General features: G+C 49.1%; 2 protein-coding genes across 5 annotated transcripts; both read left to right on the top strand.

The window, feature by feature from the left end:
- The first annotated feature begins 1790 nt into the window (after positions 1–1790).
- LOC107203627 (placenta-specific gene 8 protein-like) lies at positions 1791–5112 on the top strand. Of its 2 annotated transcripts, XM_015625906.2 has the most exons (5): positions 1791–1922; positions 3603–3731; positions 3881–4005; positions 4597–4700; positions 4967–5112. In XM_015625906.2, coding segments are annotated over exons 2-5 (345 nt in total). In that variant the 5' UTR covers positions 1791–1922; positions 3603–3616; the 3' UTR covers positions 4968–5112. The 2 variants fall into 2 exon arrangements, with proteins under 2 accessions (XP_015481392.1, XP_015481391.1); XM_015625905.2 differs by lacking the exon at positions 4967–5112 and having other exon boundaries at positions 4597–4704.
- Positions 5113–6180: 1068 nt separating this feature from the next.
- Positions 6181–9593, top strand: LOC107203628 (placenta-specific gene 8 protein-like). Of its 3 annotated transcripts, XM_015625910.2 has the most exons (5): positions 6182–6281; positions 8045–8189; positions 8415–8539; positions 8886–8989; positions 9155–9593. In XM_015625910.2, coding segments are annotated over exons 2-5 (336 nt in total). In that variant the 5' UTR covers positions 6182–6281; positions 8045–8083; the 3' UTR covers positions 9156–9593. The 3 variants fall into 3 exon arrangements, with proteins under 3 accessions (XP_015481393.1, XP_015481396.1, XP_015481395.1); XM_015625907.3 differs by lacking the exon at positions 9155–9593 and having other exon boundaries at positions 6181–6281; positions 8886–8993; XM_015625909.2 differs by lacking the exons at positions 6182–6281; positions 9155–9593 and adding an exon at positions 6282–6369 and having other exon boundaries at positions 8886–8993.
- Positions 9594–17247: the final 7654 nt, after the last annotated feature.

The raw sequence follows: 17247 nt of genomic DNA, 5'->3' as shown, positions 1-17247 counted from the left end.
TCAGCCGAGAAAGCTGTCCCGGGGCCCCTGGTTCTGTTTTCTTGGTAATGCTGTAGTTATTGTTGTTTGTTTTCCTTGTTATACACTAGTAAAGAACTGTAATTCCTATCCCCAGATCTCTGCCTGAGAGCCCCTTGATTTCAAAATTATAATAATTCAGAGGGAGGGGGGTCTACATTTTCATTCCAAGGGAGGCTCCTGCTCTCCCTAGCAGACACCTGTCTTCCAAACCAAGACAACTCCAAAAAAAACCCCAACTTTTTAAATTGTACAAAGGATAGTTTGAAACTTACACTACAAGGTGTTTAAAGCTTATATTAATTACTTGTAGGTAATTACAATTTTGTTGTTAAAACAAAGTGTTAGCCAAAAGTTTACTGTTATATAGTTACCTTGTTAAACCTTACTTCCATGCCTTAATTCAGCCGATTCTTAAAACTCTTCTTTATAATAATCCCATGGTCTCTGTCTGCATTGTCCACAGACACATGTATATAGGTGGGTGCTATTCGATTGATGCAAATTACAACCTGATTTCTCACATCTGGGCAACCTGTTTCAGTGCTTCACCACCCTAACAATTAAGAATTTCTTTGTAATATAATCTAAGCCTATCCTCCTTTAGTTCAAAGCAATTCCCCCTTGCCCTGTCACTACATATCCTTGCGAAAAGTCCCTCTCCAGCTCTCTTGTAGCTCCCTTTAGGTATTGGGAGATGCTCTAAGTCTCTCTGGAGCTTTTTCTTTTTACCACCTAAAAACCCTGACTGCAGTTCACCTTGCTGTTTCCCTTCTCCCCATGAGCCTCTTCCAGCCAGCTGGTGGGATGTCAGGCATCTCCTCCTCTAGGGAGAATCTACTGATCTACAACTTTTTTCAAACCTCAGTTTCCACAGCCTATTGCAATGTTCTTACAAAAAAACACTAACTGTGTATGATCTAGCCAGGGAGCAGCCAAGCAGCCCCATTGTGAAGCAGGAACAGACACAGTTAAACTTTGGAGCTGCTAGAAACCACAGGAACCATTTCAAGGCATGGCTCCCTGTTTTCTCAGCAGCACTACTGGTAAAAGTCTTCACTTAAAGCACCTTAAATGCCAGCCTGTGGACAAAGTTGCCATGTTGAAATTTACCCCAAACTTCCCCTTTCCCTGTTCTCATGAGGGCAAGAGAGAAGGGAATCTCACTATCAGCACTTGCCATGGGATGTGTTGAACTTGACTTGCTCCTGAGAAAGCAGCAACCCAGATCCTCTCTGAGATCTCTGCATATTATGTGTATCCTGCTGGGAAACAAAAAGTGCTTTCCTGGTGCCACAGGTTCTCCACAAAATGTGGACGTGAATCCAAAACTGTCATGACTTGACAGGTTACATAATTGGGGTTAGTGCAGAAACTTTAAATATTAGCATCTCATAAAGGGAAATGTATGTGTGTATGGTAAGTGCTCTGTTAATTTTACAGTGGCTGGGCTACATGGCTTGTGACAAGCACTTAGGGAATCAGCCTAATTTTTATGGAATGTCTCCATGTGGGGTGTATTTTCTAAGAAATTATAACCTAAATGTCTGTCTCGATGAAAGTAAATCATTCAGAGCTACTCTCCCCTGAACAGCAACAACATGTGGGAAAAGTAAGAGGAATAACACAATAAACATGCAAACATATTTTTTAAAAAAGAATAACTAGTCCTGGGAAAAGGAAAAATAAATTACTGTTCTGCATTGTTAAGTCTGTGGTTGTAAGGACAGGGCACAGTTCCTGACTTCCCCCTTCAAGTTACCTCCCACCCATTTTACGTTTTTTGCTGCTGGCTACCAATAAGAACATCTGAGGGAGTAAGTTTAGTTTCATCTTTGCCAGAGCCTCTTTGTGCAGGATCCCAGCTGGAGAGGAAGCCTCCACTGACCAAGTCTGCTCACCAGGTTAGCTCTCTAAAAGCATGGAAATATTAATAATTTGATAGCCTGGGAAGAGTGGGATAATAGTGTCAAAGTAGAGATTTATTTTTATTTTTTTTTTCTACTTAGTACAAAATACAAATCAAACTATCTGGCAAATCCTAAATGGGGAATTGGGGGGGGGGGGGGGGCTTTAAAAAAAGCTGTGCACAAAAGCTGGATTATGGAGAGTTTACCTCAGCTTGCTGGTTTCTGATGCTGACACAATTGTATAAATGTGTTGAAGGAATCTGACTGGTACTTTACTCTCTGTTTAAACTGGGCTGCCCTACCAGAAGCTTAGATATGGGTGGCTTCTGATACCTGGCCTCCCTGTGTGTTTGCTGTCCCTTTGGGGTGTGCTGTCAATGGCAAGTGCAGATATTCTACTCTTCTTTATTGTTTGCAGTTAGGGGAGGAGAAAATAGGTGAGTAATACTTGTGCAGAGGACACTGTACCTTTGTGAAGTGTAGAGAGAGCCACCACATGTTGGTGGCACTGCAGTGGGCAGGCAGAGGGAAGCTGTGGGCAGGTAGAGGGAAGCTGTGGGTAGGCAGAGGCATTGCACTTCCCTCTGGACACACACCTGATACCACCTCCAGCTGCATTCCTACCGGGCTTGCAGGCTGGCATGTGCTGCCAGCTGAAGCCAGGAGTGGGATTTCCGGAGAAGCACTCGTTACTCCAAAGGATGGAGAGAGAAGGTGCTCCCCCTCCCCCAGCATCACTCCTTCATTTGAGTTTCTATTCTGGTTTCTAAGCTCAGAAACAGCAGCAGGAGGAGGAGCCTGACCACACAGAAGGGTGGGTCTCCCTATGTCGAACTGTTGTTTCTAAGAAATAAAATAAACCAACCCAACTTACAGAAAAATAGTCTCAATAAATGTGAGCAGGCAGTTAATCTTATCTCAGAGAACCTCACCCAACCCAAACTTTCTTAGAATTATTACCTAGAACTACTTTGTGCTTTTCTACTTGGCTAGGGGATTAGAAGCAGAGATAAATTGTTCTTGTTGCTATTCTTCCTATTATTATTATTATTATTATTATTATTATTATTATTATTTTAGACCTGAGGCTTACTGGTTTTCAAGGTTTTTTTGCTTGTTAACCACAGGAAGGCAGGGAGAGGGCATCAGACTTTGGACATTGATTTTCTGCCTTTCTGGCTCCCTACGTCAAGAAACCAGAGATACAAGTTTTCTGTAGTATCCTGCTTGTGTGTAGCCTCGCTTTGCTATGAGGAAATGAGTCCGCAGGCGCTTCCCACATGCTCCGTGCCCACTCCAAAGGCATCTTTGTGTAAAATATGCCAAGTCAAACAACCTGAATGCCCAAGTCACTCCCTTTAGCCTGGGTTCTCTGCCCAGCCCAGATCAGTACAAGGGGAATGAGCTGTGTCTAAGCACTAGCAAAGCCTTTATGGGGTGGAGTGGGGAATATCAGTGACCTGATGCTATTTTGAAGGCTGGATAAAATGGCAGATAATGCAAAAACCTTGAAAGGATAGAAATGCAGGCAAGATATGGTTATGCTCTATCACCTCCAATGCCAGATAGGGAACTGGGCAGAAGGTGTTCTGCTGAAGGGTGGTAGCCACAGGTTTGGTTGGAGGTTCAGACCGATCACAGTTTTTCCACTTACTACCCTGTTTCCTCTTTCAGAAGACGACCTTGGAATGGCTGTCCCAACCGTTGTGACGATCCAGCCGCAGTACGGCGGGGCCACGTCCACTGTCTCGAGATGCACGTGGCAGACAGGCCTGACGGACTGCTGCTCCGACTGTGGCGTCTGTAAGTGCCTGGGACACGGTTTTCTTGCTCCTGCTGCTCAGTCCAGTGGTGCTACTGTGCAGCCATGCAGCCTGGCTCTCCCATCTACTCCAGTGCTTCCAGGTGGGCAGGCAGAGCCTTAACCAGTGCTGTGTTTCTCCTCTCTCCAGGCTGCTGCGGGATGTTCTGCTTCCCCTGCCTGGCATGCCAAGTGGCCGGGGACATGAACGAGTGCTGCCTGTGTGGGACCAGCGTGGCCATGAGGACCCTGTACCGCACCAGATACAACATCCCGGTCAGTGCTGAGCCTGCCCCCTCAACCCTGCTGCGAGCCTGAAAGATGGGGTGCCCCCAAGGCCCCTCTCACTTTTTTCCACTCCCACCTTTTTTCCCATTTGTATCCATCGGTGCTGCTGCTTCCTCCTTTGAGCTTTGAAAGATGGGAAAGACTCAAGATAACTATGGGCTGACTAAAGAATAGGTGAAGCTGGTTACATGGATAAAGATCCATAATCAGGTTTGGGAGAAAGGTGGACAGTACGTACATGAGGGTGTTTCTTCCTGCAGGAGAGGTGGTTGCAGCCATCACGAGTGCAACCCATGGGGGCCCAAGTTCACTTTGCCCAAATTGTCTGTTCCTGTGTGCATTTTTCTTCCCAGTCTGAAACACAGAAGTCAAAAGCTATCTGCAGCCTGCACAAGAGGCTCCCTTCTTCCTTTCTGTGGTGCTTGGGGTTTGCCAGCCCAAGGTTTCTGTTTTTTCCACTCAGGATGCTGCAGCCTGCTGATAAAAAAAGAGTACTTGGCCTGGAACGTGATTAACATTTTCTTGTCTGGAACATGACTTCTGGGAAGCCTCTGTCCCTAACCAGTTTCTTCCTAACAGGGGTCCATTTGCTCTGACTTCTGTGTCACCCTGTGTTGCCCCGTGTGCTCTGTTTGCCAAATGAAGAGAGACATCAAACGCAGGAGGGAGCTTGGCATATTCTGGTAAGCTGGGGGTGCTGGTGCTGGTCTATAAAGTTGCTGTCACATGCAGCCAGGTGGCTTCCCAGAGCCTCTCCTGCCAGCATCTTGACACCAGACAAAGTTTGCTGCAGTGGGGAAATGGCCATGGACAGGTCATAAGAGTGACCTGTCCTGAAGCAAAATGTCTCTGGGACCTTGTGCAGGGTGGAGGGGCAAGGACTGGGGGGACACAGAGCGTGGTGAGGCACAGCCCCAGACCCTGACAGTCCTCTCCCATCCTGTTACAGATGCTGCCATCCTTGCTGCGTCCTTGGAGATGCTGCAGGCAGGAGTCACTGCTGCCTTGACTGTTGGGAAATGCACCATGTGGGGCTTGCCTTGATTGCATTTGATTTTCCCTAATTAACTGCATAAATAAAGTTTTATCTTCCTACCTCTGTGTATGTCACTCTTGCACCATCTGAGAGCACCCATCCTTCTCCTGTTCCATCCATCTATCAGCCCCTGGTGAAATTTCTCTGTGTCTTCTGCAGAGAGAGATTTTCACTAGTATTTTGTTATTGATCAGCTTTTAGAAAGGATATTTAACATATTGAATGAGTCAGTGTTGCTCATCCAAGTTGCAAAATTTGGGAAAATGACTACTGCTGCATCTTCCTGCAGGAAAGTGACTTCTGTAAGGCCACCCAGCATTGCCCCTGCTGTGGTGGCCCAGGTGGCTGTCCAGGGCTGTTGGTCAGTGCCACCTTTCTGAATGCCTTTCTAAAGACATGGGGATTTGGGGCTGCCTGGCACCAGCTCACCTCAATGTTGCAGGGACATGGACCCTGAGCATAAATTCCTCCTCACCTGCAGCAAAAAAACCTGGATGATTCATGGGTTATCTGTGTCCTCTCCAGGGACAAACAGTGCCATCTTCCTGCATGGCATTACACAGCACTGGGCTGTGAGCCCTGCATTCCCATCCAGAAGGTGGAGGTTGCATCCACCCTCTCTCCATCACTCTCAAGAGTGCTAAAGGACCCTTGATCCCTACAAATATCTCCCTGCTTCATTCTTTAAGGACCATATGATTGCTTTTTGTCCCCACTCTGCCTTCACCTTCACCACAAAACTTTTGAAGGGCAGGTAATGGCTCTGTCTGTGCTGCAGGGTGGTTGGGTGTGATGGCGCTCCCAACTGTTTAAACCCCAGATGGTCCTATGGATGATCCCTGGCAATGTAGAGAAATGCATTTTTAGCCTAAGAGAGGCCACCCCCGTGTCACCCAGTGCAGTTACAGTGAGTTCTTGCAGATGCTCAGGTTTGACAAAGGAAACGTGCTGCACCTCCAACAACACATGGCTTGGGCAGCACAGGAGCCTGGAAACAAATTGCCCTTCTGTGGAAACCTCTCCCACTGGGACTCTGGGCCTGGAAAACGCCCAGGGTGGGGGGAAAGGTGAGGGCGGGCAGCAGGGAAGCTACCATTGTGCAAAGCTGCACCTAAGCTGGCATTTGCACTGTTAGTCAGAGGGAGTAAAGGTCATTTTCCAGAGCGCATATAAAGCATGAGAACCAGGAAAAGGACACGTGTCTGCGGGGACAAGGACAGCTCGGAAAGTACGTATGGCTTTGCTTTGGTTGTGGTATGGAAACTGCTCGTGACTGAAGCGGTGGTGCTGGGGAATGGGAAGAGCTAGAAAAAAAGGTGAGGTTTTCCACCTGGAAAAATGCACCAGGGGTTAACCACAGCATAATGTGTGCTGCTGATGGCATCTTGATAGATATGGGGAACAGAGGTGGAGGACAGCAGCTTTTGCACTGTGTTGCTCATTTGTATACATATGCATGGACCTATAGATGCTGCTTTTTGAGCTGTGCTGTGGGTGAAATGTGGCTGCATGCAACTCGGGATCCTTTTGTCCCCATCAGTCATTCCAGCATGGTTGGTGATGCCATGGGGCTGTGAATTGTACAATTGTGATACTTTTGGTGTGCTGGGCCTAGGCCATCTCTTGGGAGGCGAGTGTGTGGCGGAGGCTTTTCTAGGCTGCTGCCTGCTCCGCACTACAGCCTCCAACCATGCAGGGCTGTGGGATGCTTGTACCTGGGGAAGGGAACTCCCTGACTGGAGAGATCCTGCCCCTAAAACTTTTCTTGCTGCTGCTGCTCCTGTGCACACTTCTCCCTGTGGTCCTGCCTGCTGCTGGACATCCCTGTCACTCCATGGGAGCCCTGTGCTGGGCTTACCACTGCATAGCCTGCCCATAGTCTGTCTCCTCCCCTGACCCTCCTGGCTCTTGCTTCTTAAATCGTCATGTGCCAAGGCTTCCTGGAGGTATTACACTGGCTGAAGAAGTGGTGGGAATTACCTGGGATCTCGTGGATGAACAAACAGGGACAGCTGGCCAAGGCAGGGCCAGGAGGTGTCCGGAGAGGGACTGTGGGTGCAGTGTCCCCTGCTGCACTCTATTTTTTTGTTTCAATTAAAGCTCCAAAAACGAAAGTGAGAGTGGCAGAAGCTGGTGCTGTGTTTGCAGAGCTGGCAGGGAGTGATAGAGGTGCAGGTATTACTTTGCTCAGGTGATTTTGGGGATGGTGCTGTGGAGCAGGAGATTTCCTACTCTCAGAAGATGCAGCCCCTTGCTGAGGAAGGACGGGATGGAGAGCAATTCTGTTGGCCATGGTGATCCCAGGGGACTGAGGAAGAGGAGGGTGAGGTGCTGACACAGATAATTCTAGTGGAGGAGGGATAGAAACTGGTGATAGGGCTTAGGGTGATGGAAAGAGACAAGGAAAACCCACTGCCTTAAAGGACACTAAGAAGGCAAGTGAAGAAGGAAGGGAGAGGGGGGAAGCAAATAGGCTGAGATCCTCATAGAACAAAGCAAAGACTAAGGTGACTCCTGAGAGCTTGGGGAGGCTAGAACTGAGCAGTAGTAACTTAAGGAGACTGTGATCATAAACAAACAAACAAGAACAAAATCAAAAACCAGTTCGTAATGCAGACAATTTTACACAGATAATTTTACTCATTTTACACAGACAACAATGAAAGATGACCTGGAGATGAGAAGACAGGTCTGAGGTGTTGAAGTACTGCAGTTCTGAAGCAGAAGGACCTCTGTTTTCACAGACACATTTTACTTGCATAGGCAAGGGATGACGTGCTACTGCCTTTGGTGGGAGACTGGTTTTGGGGAGGGCTTTGCTTCAGTGGGTAGCAGCAGCTTCTGGCAGAACTGTGCCCCCCACTTTATGGTGAGGGTGACATTACTCTGGAAGTGGCAGAGAGAAATTCTTTCTTTGAATGCAATTGCCTGAGCAAGATGCCCACTTCAGAAACACCTGCAGCATGTTCCTCTGATGGCTTTTCCTTCCAGACCACAAACTACCTGGAGGGACCTGACCCCGTGCTGGCAATGGCCTCTCAAGCTGTGATTACAGTCCAACCCCAGTTCTCAGTTGCCCGACAGCCAGGGCAGTGGCAGACAGGGCTGCTGGACTGCTGCTCCGACTGCGGCGTGTGTGAGTACATACCTACCCCTCATTCCTGACAATGCTCATGATGTATTCCTGATCTTTTACCCTGCTCCTCCTGCAGCATTATCCCTGATGCAAAACCCACTCCCATGGGTACTGGAGGCAGAGTGGCTCTTGCCTGATGTCAAGAGCCACAGCTCCCAGCTGGCTTTTCCCCTTTTCATCTGTCTTGCCACCCCTCAGCCAAGCCCACATCTCACTGTCCCACAGGTCTTTGTGGGACGTTCTGCTTCTTCTGCTTGAGCTGCCAAGTGGCCGGGGACATGAACGAGTGCTGCCTGTGTGGCTCCAGCGTGGCCATGAGGACCCTGTACCGCACCAGATACAACATCCCGGTCAGTGACCAGCTTGTGGCCTGTCCCAACAGCAGCAACAGCTGTGGCATGGGTGCTGGGGGCTCAGGGAAGGAGAAAGGGGTGCCCAAGGGGAAGGGCAGAGGCAGGGAGTTGCATGGGCATCCCAGCAGGCCAGGACTCAGGGACACATCTGCCTCACCACTGTGAGCTGGAGGTAATCCCAGCACACATCACTTCATCCCAGTCCTTGCTGGGTATGAGCAGCAGGGTGCTGCAGGGCCAGGGTGAGCTGCCCTGGGGTGCTGACTATATAAAACAGAAAGGCTGAAAGGCTTAATGTTTGGCATGGGAAGGGGTTATTCATGCAATATCCCTTGCTCCACAGGGCTCCATCCTGGGAGACTTTTGCTCCATGTGGTGGTGCAGCCCCTGTGCGCTCTGCCAGCTGAAGAGAGACATCAATCAGAGGAGGGAGATGGGCATATTCTGGTAAGCTGTGGGTGCTGAGCTGCTTTGTCTGACTGCTGCACAGCACACAGTGGATTCTCAGGGTCTCCCTTTCCTCTGACAACTGACTCCAGACACAGGGTTGCTGCAGTGCCAGAGCAGTAATGGCTGAGGAGAGGGTGACCCTGCTTTCTTGTCCCGTTGTAGATGCTGCCATCTTCAGTGCACCCTGTGGAGCCACTGCAGACAGGAGCTGCTGCTGCCCTGGATTGTTGCCCTGAGAATCAGGCCTTTCAATATTGTTTTCACAAGTTCTAGTGACTTTCCCAGGGAAGTAACTATAAACATAGGTGTTTATACATGCCATTAAAGATAGGCCTTTTGATGGACGTCTCTCAAGGCCAGTGCAATTGGGAAGGTGTTAACTTGACTATCCAATCCGTGGTCATGGTCGAAAACCTGTAAATACTGAAAGAACAAATAAATGTTTCTTCTTCTTTCACCACACCTCCAGCTGCGTCCATGCGAATCATTTCATGTCCGACAGCGACACTGGATGTTGGGACATGCACCATGAGGAGTTTGCCTTTGCTGTGCTCTATCCCTTCTTCCCAGAGTAAAGCCAGCAATAAAAGCACTGCCTGTCTTCCTGTCTGTGTGTTGTTATTTACATCTCTCTGTCTTTCTGCCTCATCAGAATCAGTACTCCACTCTCCTAGGCTGTGTGGCCAGAGGCATGATGAGGTTGTCAGGCAAAGGAAGCTTTCTCTTGCACACCCACACTGGAATGAGGTCAAAATTCAGTGAGGAGAGGATAAAAAAAAAGAGCCAAATCTGTTATGGGAACAATTTCTCTGTGGACATCACCAATGTGCAGAGCTGGTGACAGCATTGCCCACTGCTCAGAGAGGCCCAAGAGCAGTGAACCCATCCCCATTGATGTCTGGGCTGTCCCCAGCACCAAGACACAAGTGGGGAGTGATGGTGATGCTGTGGGATTCCTAGTCATTCTGCTTCCCCACATAAACATTGTCAAGAGACCGTCAGATGGGACCGGCTTCTCTGTAGCTCCGACCCCTGCAGCTTGTGGGTGTTGGGTGTAATACGCTGTGGTGGAAGAGCTGGGATGTGGGGGTGTAAGGCTTTATCCTGCCATGGCAACAAAGAGGCAAGTCTGGGACTAGAGTTGCTGTGGCTCAGATTGGTTTAAGGTTTATTGCTTTGAACAGAAAAAGGTGGGGTTTTGTGCAGAGCAGGCTGCAGGGGGCTCGGAGGGGGCTCGTCATGTCTGTCTTAATGGGACACTTGTGGTTGGGTTCTTTTCTTCACTGGACTGAGACTGATGAGAGAGAGGCAGTTTTCTCTTGCTCGGACTTGATTGTTTATTCTTCTCTTATCAGCATTACATGTATACAAGGTACAAGGAGTTATGTGCACTAAGATAGAAAGGTGCAAAATGGCTAACAAAGATCTTCTTCAAGGTCTTTTATATGTCTGTTTACTCAATTAACAAATGTCAAGTAAATTGTTTTTCTTAGTGACCTAATGACCCAACACCTGTGTGCTGCACTGTGGCATTTTTTATCTAATTACCTACTACTACACAAAAACCTCTAGAAGAAGAAGATGAAGAAGAAAGAAGAAGGAAAAGACACCTTAAATTTTCCATCTTGTCTTCTGTTCTCTAAACTAGTTTAAACTCCAAAGTTTAACTTTTTCACCCAGTGACTTAAGAAATGCTCTAATTTACGCATTTACAACTCTTAGTTTTTCTATTTAACTTTAACAGTTGTTTTCACGGTGTTATATGAAATTGAGTGTTTTCTCGGATGTCAGAGCCAGGTACCAGAGGGCACACACTTTGTGCCTCTGACTCTAACAATGTCTGTATGTCTGTGCTGGCACCTGCAGGTCAGGACGGGGATTTATTCAAAAATACCTTTACCACTCGCCTGTTTTCACCATCACAGCTCCTGCTGCAGCTGCCCCCGGTGTGAAGGGGCGAGGCTGTGCGGCTGCTGACTGCGTGTCCGTGTGTGTTCACACACATAAACACGTGCACAGAGAAGCAGGAGAGAGCGGCTGTTCCGTGGTGTCAGCCAGAGCTGGGAGCTGGCAGTGTGCCTGCGGTGGGGACAGGTGTCATGGGTTGCCACAGGCATGCTGGGTCACCTCTGCTCCCTCCTGGCTGCCGGTCCTAAATCCCTGCCACGTGCATCCTGCCAGCCACAGAGCAGGGCTGGGGGCTGGGCCCCAGCAGACAGCCGGGTTTGAGGTGGCCAGTTCAGCAACAGCCCTGCTGCAGGAGCTCATGGCTGTACTGAAACCTCCCAAGATCAAGGGCTTCAAAGCCACACAGCCGGGAGTGCTGAGGTCCTCTCTTTCCAGGGACAAGTGAGCCCTGTGCCCCCAGCGCGGGGCTCCTGCAGGCCCCCTGCCCCCATCCCTCCTCCCACAGTGATGGTTGTTTTGGGCTTCCCTGACAGTCATTCTTTCTACGCCCATCCTTGATCACAGAGTCTCCTCCCCAGGTCTCTTTCTCCTCCAGTGCATGCAGGGGTTGGTCCATTAGGACCAGGGACCAAAGCCATGAACCTCCACAGGGAGCCAGAGGCAACCAGGAGGCTGCTAAGCAGACGCAAGGACACAGAAATTTTGTTTCTGTGAATTTATTAGAAGTAACTACAAATGACCGCTACTAAAGCAAGTATGTACTTAGTATCACTTACCTGTAGGCACACCTGTATGCATTATTTGAGGTACTACCAGCCGGACCCTTGCCAAATGCTGCCAGCAGCGGGCAGGAAGGAGAAGCCGCCTGTCGCAGGTGATCCTCATGGCAAAGTCATACAAAGCCGAAGCTGCACTCGCCCGTATCCCTGAGCAGGTTGGCCGCTTGCTCCCGGTGTTCCACCCTCCCGGGGCACACAAGAAGGCTTGACAAGCTTGGTTTTTCAGCAGGGATCCCGTTTCTCTCATGAGATCCCTGCATGCTGCTCCAGCGCCGTGTGCCAGGACTCCGCACTTCCTCATCTGTCCTGCTCCAGGAGCGCCGGAATTCTCGGGCTGAGCGCCATTGGGATGGCACCCATGTCCCAGGGATATCAGGGGACACGGACCTGCCCACAGCACCCCAGGTGAGGCACCTCGGTATCAACAATTCCCGCTCGGAGTCAGCCCTGGGCCGGCAGCAGTCCCGCGTCCCGCGGCTGCTTACGGCCGGAACATTTTCCTTATCCTGAGGCGTTTCTGTCTGTAATGTTAAGCCTTCCTTTCCTGCTCGGGGGGTCCTGCATTGCGCTTCTCCACCTCCCCTCAGGCCTCTGCCAGCTTGCTGGGGCCAGGATCGTTGTGGTTTCCCTGTGATGCCTCCCTCGAGGCCCGGCTGGTTGCGGTGATCGCTTTCCTTGCTGGTGCTGAGGCAGATCCGCCTGAACACCGCTTTGCCCTTGTGTCCTCACGGGGCTTTGTTTGCACAGGCCGTGCTGTGGAGGGGCAGCAAGGACCCGGGAGCAGCCAGCCGCAAGCCTGGGGGAGGGACACCAGTGCCCATGTCATCCATGGAGTGTCAGGGGACACAGGAGCTGCCGGCGATGCTCGGTGAGTGCTCGAAGTGACGATCAAACAGCCCCATCCCCAGCAGAGCTAAGGGGATGCTCGCTGCTAGCCAGGGTGGGAGAAGCCCAGCATAACCAGGAAAGCCTCACTGTGGATGATAAGCACTCGATGGGTTGGTTCTGTTCCTGCTGCCTCTCTTGGCACTGTATGAACATGGGTGGGGGCAAACAGTGCCAGCGTGGGGGTCAGCACCATGTGAGGAGCTGTCACAGCCCTCCAGACCAAAGCCTCCCCCAGCAGGTTTGTGCCTCACGTTTAGGGGGCTGGGAGCTTGGAAGGGAGTTCAGGAAAGGTGAACCAAGGGTTGTTGGGGTCTGGCCTAGCTGCACCCCTTTGCCAGCAGTTCTGTGTAGTGCTGGGGCCAGCCCAGTGTTTGTGGGTACAGCTCCTGTGCACACAGTGATGTGGGATGAAATGCACCCTGCTTCACAGAGGCGTTTGAGCAAATGCCCCTCCTTGACTGGGAAAGATGTGACTCTTCTGGATAGGGAGAGGAACAGGCATTTCCTGAGGGTCTCTGGGGTATGCTCCCAGAAGCTCTGACTGACTGGTGTCTCTCCTTTTTTAGGTACAGAGGAGGCTCCACTGCCTTGTGCTGCCACCTCACCTTCAGCCACAGCTCGTGGGCCCCTCAGAGCAGGGCTGCCCAAAAGAGCCAGACAGCCTCATCTCATATCTGCTGTCAGGAATGGGACTGAGAGAGACACTCTGCACGGTGAGGAGCATGTGACATGTATTTAATTCTCAAGGGAAGAGTCCAGGCTCCTTGCTGGTTAGACCTCCCTGTAGGGGACAACACATGTGCCTCCTGGGCGACAGACACCCTGCCTCCAGGTGATAGACACCCCAGATACTTTGGATTAGAGATGCTCCTGGTTCTCACAGCCCTGACTCATGAATGCTCCAGCTGCTTACAGCTCAAGGTATTTGATACTGTAAGTGATTTCAACTCCTGCATCTCCCAGCTCCAGCTCACGGTTCTGGCTGCTCTGCTGTTGAGGTACAAGATGCTCTTGCCAGCAGACCTCCTCCCCTTGTTACACCCTGGGTTGGGGACACTTGGGTTTCTCTTGAGTCTCAGGTCATTCCAGCTCCTGGACGTAGTATGCTAATTACAGGCAGTAGATGTTCCACCTCAGGTTATTTGGAGCCCTGAGCTATTTTGGTTCCAGCACACATCAGAGAAGAGATGCTCCTACTGCTTTCAGAGGCAGAAATTAAGTCTGGGGGGGCTGTTTGCAAACAGTCTGAAGGGCACCCAGAAATGGGAGCCAGCCTGTCTCACAAAACACATTGTTAAGGTTGGGAAGGCCTCCAAGATTGAGTCCTATTATCAACCTAACACTACCATGTTCATCACTAAACCACATCCCCAAGTGCCACATCTGCACATTTTGTTAACACTTCCATGGTTGGTGATTCCACCATTTTCCTGGGCAGCCCTGTTCTGATGCCTAACCACCCTTTCCATGAAGAAATTTCTCCCAATATCCAATCTAAAGCTCCCCTGGCACAACTTGAGGGGTTCATTTCCTTTCATTTCTTCTAATCCTGTCACTGGTTTATCTGGGAGAAGAGATTGATCTCTACCTCTCTGCAAACTCCATCCAGGTAGTTGTAGAGCGCAATAAGGTCTCTCCTGAGTCTCCTTTTTGCCAGACTAAGCATCCCCAGCTCTGCATTGATCCCACAGGGATGTGAGATGATGCTGAGAGGCATGACCCTGAGTACCAGATGAAACACTCTCGTAAGCTCTTCTCTCTTCAAGGCTAATGCAGCGTGAGTGTTGATGTAGTGAATAGTGGTAAAAGCACAACTAATGCAAGCCCCTCCTGGAACAGCCTTCCTACTTTTCCAGGGTGGATCTCTAGGTTTCCAAGAAGCTCTTTTGCTGTTCCTTTATTTTTGGTGCAGAGCAGTGGTGGTGCTGCCTGCATGAAGCACAGGGAAGTAAACCGGACCACCAAGTTTCACATCCCACACTGTTACTAATGGACAAACTCGATACTATTTCTTTTCTTCCCGCAGGCCTGGCCCCTGAGCAGCTTTGTGTTTCAGGAACCTGTGCAGTTTGAGCTGGGGGAGCTGAGAGTCAGTCACTAGAGGGCACCAGGGAAGAAGGATGCTGAGAGTCCACTTGCTTCTCTGCTTCACAGTTCTGCACATGAAGCAGGAACAGCCCTTCAGCAGTGCCCTGCTGCTGCTGTTTGTCCACAGTTAATTCCCCCATTTCTGCTCTGGCACAAGGTCACAGCAATTTAGTAGTGAGAAGGAAACACTTTGGTAGCTGGTACGTGGCTGGAACAACCGTGAATGGATGTGAAAACTCTGAGGGTATCTATCAAATTGTCCTCACCCTTTGTGTTCAGAACATTTCACAGAAGGTGCAGTGCTTGCCATTAGGGTGCTTCAATGCCCTCCCTGGGACTTGCTGTCTCAAACAAATCAGAAAGCTAGGAAGGAAAACATGGCTGCAGACATGGAAAGATGTTAGAAGAATCTGGTATTAGCAGCTTAAGGGGCTATTGTGTTCACTGAGAGGAAACAGAGTTCTTAGATATATCCTAGGTATGTTAATTCTCAAGTAAGCCAGGTTTTGGCCTGCAAAGCAAGGTAGAGTCAAAACACCTGTAAGACAAAGCAGGGTTGTGAAGGATTATAGCTCTAAGCATAAATTCAGGAGGCTAGAACACATCAGAAAAATGCAGCTTAGTCTGAGCAGCCAGGAACCTGCTAGGAAACCTCCCACTCAAGTAAAATATGTAATGTTAACAGCACAGTGATCTAATCTGGTACTTTTCTGGGGCACAGCTGAAGTCATTGGTTATGGGAATATTAAGCCATACAAGAGAAAGGCCCATCATGTTATTTCCAGGGCTAATGAGATGGACTAAATGATTCCTGAGAGGTTTGACACCAAGCTGGAAGTGATGCACAGTACCATGCCAGCTGCTCTGCAGCTCAAGAGTTCCTGGTGAGCATCATGTTGACGAACATTAGACTCAATGTCTACATCCTTTCCTTGAGGATCATCACCTCGAATTTTTCAATAGCAATTACTCATACAATACGTGTTTTCTTCTTCTCCTTGTAATAAATTTTTATCATGTTTTTTAACATTGCCTCCCAGTGCTGAGGTGAAAGTGCAGAGCCTCATTCAACTCCAGACAAAGAAAGGGCACAGCCCAGGACCTCACCTTGACTGGTGTGGCTGCTGCACAGATTTCACCTTTAATTTGGTTAATAGACAGATGGTGGTGACCTTCTGTCAGACTTAATATTTAAACAGCATATACAAGCTGCTTGGAAGGATTGTCTGATAAGGTGGTAGCTCACTTACAGTGTGTATAACAACTCAGGGTTCATGTGCTGTGAATTGACCAAAGGTCAGCTGCATGCTGTGGGTGTGCCTCACATCTGACCAAGCACAAAACAGAAGTGTGAAATAATATTTAATCCGTTACTAACATTAAGTAATCCTGCGATACACCACCAGTTTGCCTAAAGACAGATGAGGAAAAATGAGCACTTTCCATGCATTCTTATCTGACAAATAAGCACTTGAGGCAGGCATGGTGCTGGAGACAGAAAAAAAAAATATTGGGGTAGAATTCATTGCTGAGTTTTGCACTCCTGAGGGCACAGGTTTCCAGCCCTGGAGCAGTACATCAACCTTGATCCCCTTGGGAGCCCTGCAGCAGCAAAGCCAAAGTGTGCACTGTCTCTTCCTAATGGAATCTGTAATCTTATCTCTGAGGAATCATGTTCCTACAATGCATTTCTTTTATTACTGCTTTGAATGTGAATGGCTTTGTGCTGTCTTTTACAGGACCACTGAACATCTCAGCAGCTATCCAAGCTGATAACACAGTCCCTTCAGACTGTGTCTATACATGTCTCCCATACATTTCTAAGAGAAAAAAAATCCCAGTGGAATTAAGGTGCTCCTGGCCAGCTCCCAAAACTGCAGAAGAACAAACAGAATTCCTTTCATTCAGTGTTTCAGACTCTAATGCAAGCATCAGAAGGCTTGAAAGGTTATTGAAGGGCTTTCCTTCAGTCTGCTCCATGCCTAAAGACAGGAACAACTGTGAATTGATGCATTCAGAAAGAAAAATCTCAAGGATACCTGTGCCTACAATTAAAAAAAATCCAATTCATATTGGCTCTTAAGAGTAGAGCAAATACCTGTGCAAACAAAATAAGCACAGTTTTTAATCTCCTTTTGTTGGTGGTGGTGGTGGTCAGTTGGTTTAAGCCTGAGCAGCAGTCATGCTGAGACCAACAGTCACCCCTCTCTGCATCCTGTGTAAGTGCTCTGGTTTTTCCTAACTTATAGAAGAATATTCTGAGTTGGAAGGAACCCAAGAAGGATCATAAAGCCCAACTCCTGCCCCAGCAAAGGACAGTCACAAGAACCACACCATATACCCAAGGATATTGTCCAAAATTTTCTTGAACCCTGTCAGACTTGGAGCTGTGACCACTTCCCTGGGGAGCCTATTCCAGTGCCCAAACACCCTCTGGGTGAAGAAACTTTTTTCTAATATCCAGCCTAAAACTTCCCTGACACAACTTCAGGCTACTTCCTGGGGTCCTGTCACTGTCACCACAGAGAAGAGAGCAGTGCCTGCCCCTCCTCTTCCCCTCACAATGAAGCTAGAACTGCAATTAAGTCAGAC

Source organism: Parus major, chromosome 4 (genome assembly GCF_001522545.3).
Source record: "Parus major isolate Abel chromosome 4, Parus_major1.1, whole genome shotgun sequence".
In the NCBI taxonomy this organism is placed as follows: Eukaryota; Metazoa; Chordata; class Aves; order Passeriformes; family Paridae; genus Parus; species Parus major.
This window is presented reverse-complemented; position numbering and strand designations above follow the sequence as displayed.

What these genes read in the sequence shown, in the direction of transcription:
- LOC107203627 (XM_015625905.2), top strand. Translation starts at nt 3,617, where the DNA reads ATGGCTGTCCCAACCGTTGTGACGATCCAGCCGCAGTACGGCGGGGCC. An exon ending in CTGCTCCGACTGTGGCGTCT is followed by an intron (nt 3,732 to 3,880) that starts GTAAGTGCCTGG and finishes TCCTCTCTCCAG; the next exon opens with GCTGCTGCGGGATGTTCTGC. An exon ending in GCACCAGATACAACATCCCG is followed by an intron (nt 4,006 to 4,596) that starts GTCAGTGCTGAG and finishes TCTTCCTAACAG; the next exon opens with GGGTCCATTTGCTCTGACTT.
- LOC107203628 (XM_015625907.3), top strand. Translation starts at nt 8,084, where the DNA reads ATGGCCTCTCAAGCTGTGATTACAGTCCAACCCCAGTTCTCAGTTGCC. An exon ending in CTGCTCCGACTGCGGCGTGT is followed by an intron (nt 8,190 to 8,414) that starts GTGAGTACATAC and finishes ACTGTCCCACAG; the next exon opens with GTCTTTGTGGGACGTTCTGC. An exon ending in GCACCAGATACAACATCCCG is followed by an intron (nt 8,540 to 8,885) that starts GTCAGTGACCAG and finishes CTTGCTCCACAG; the next exon opens with GGCTCCATCCTGGGAGACTT.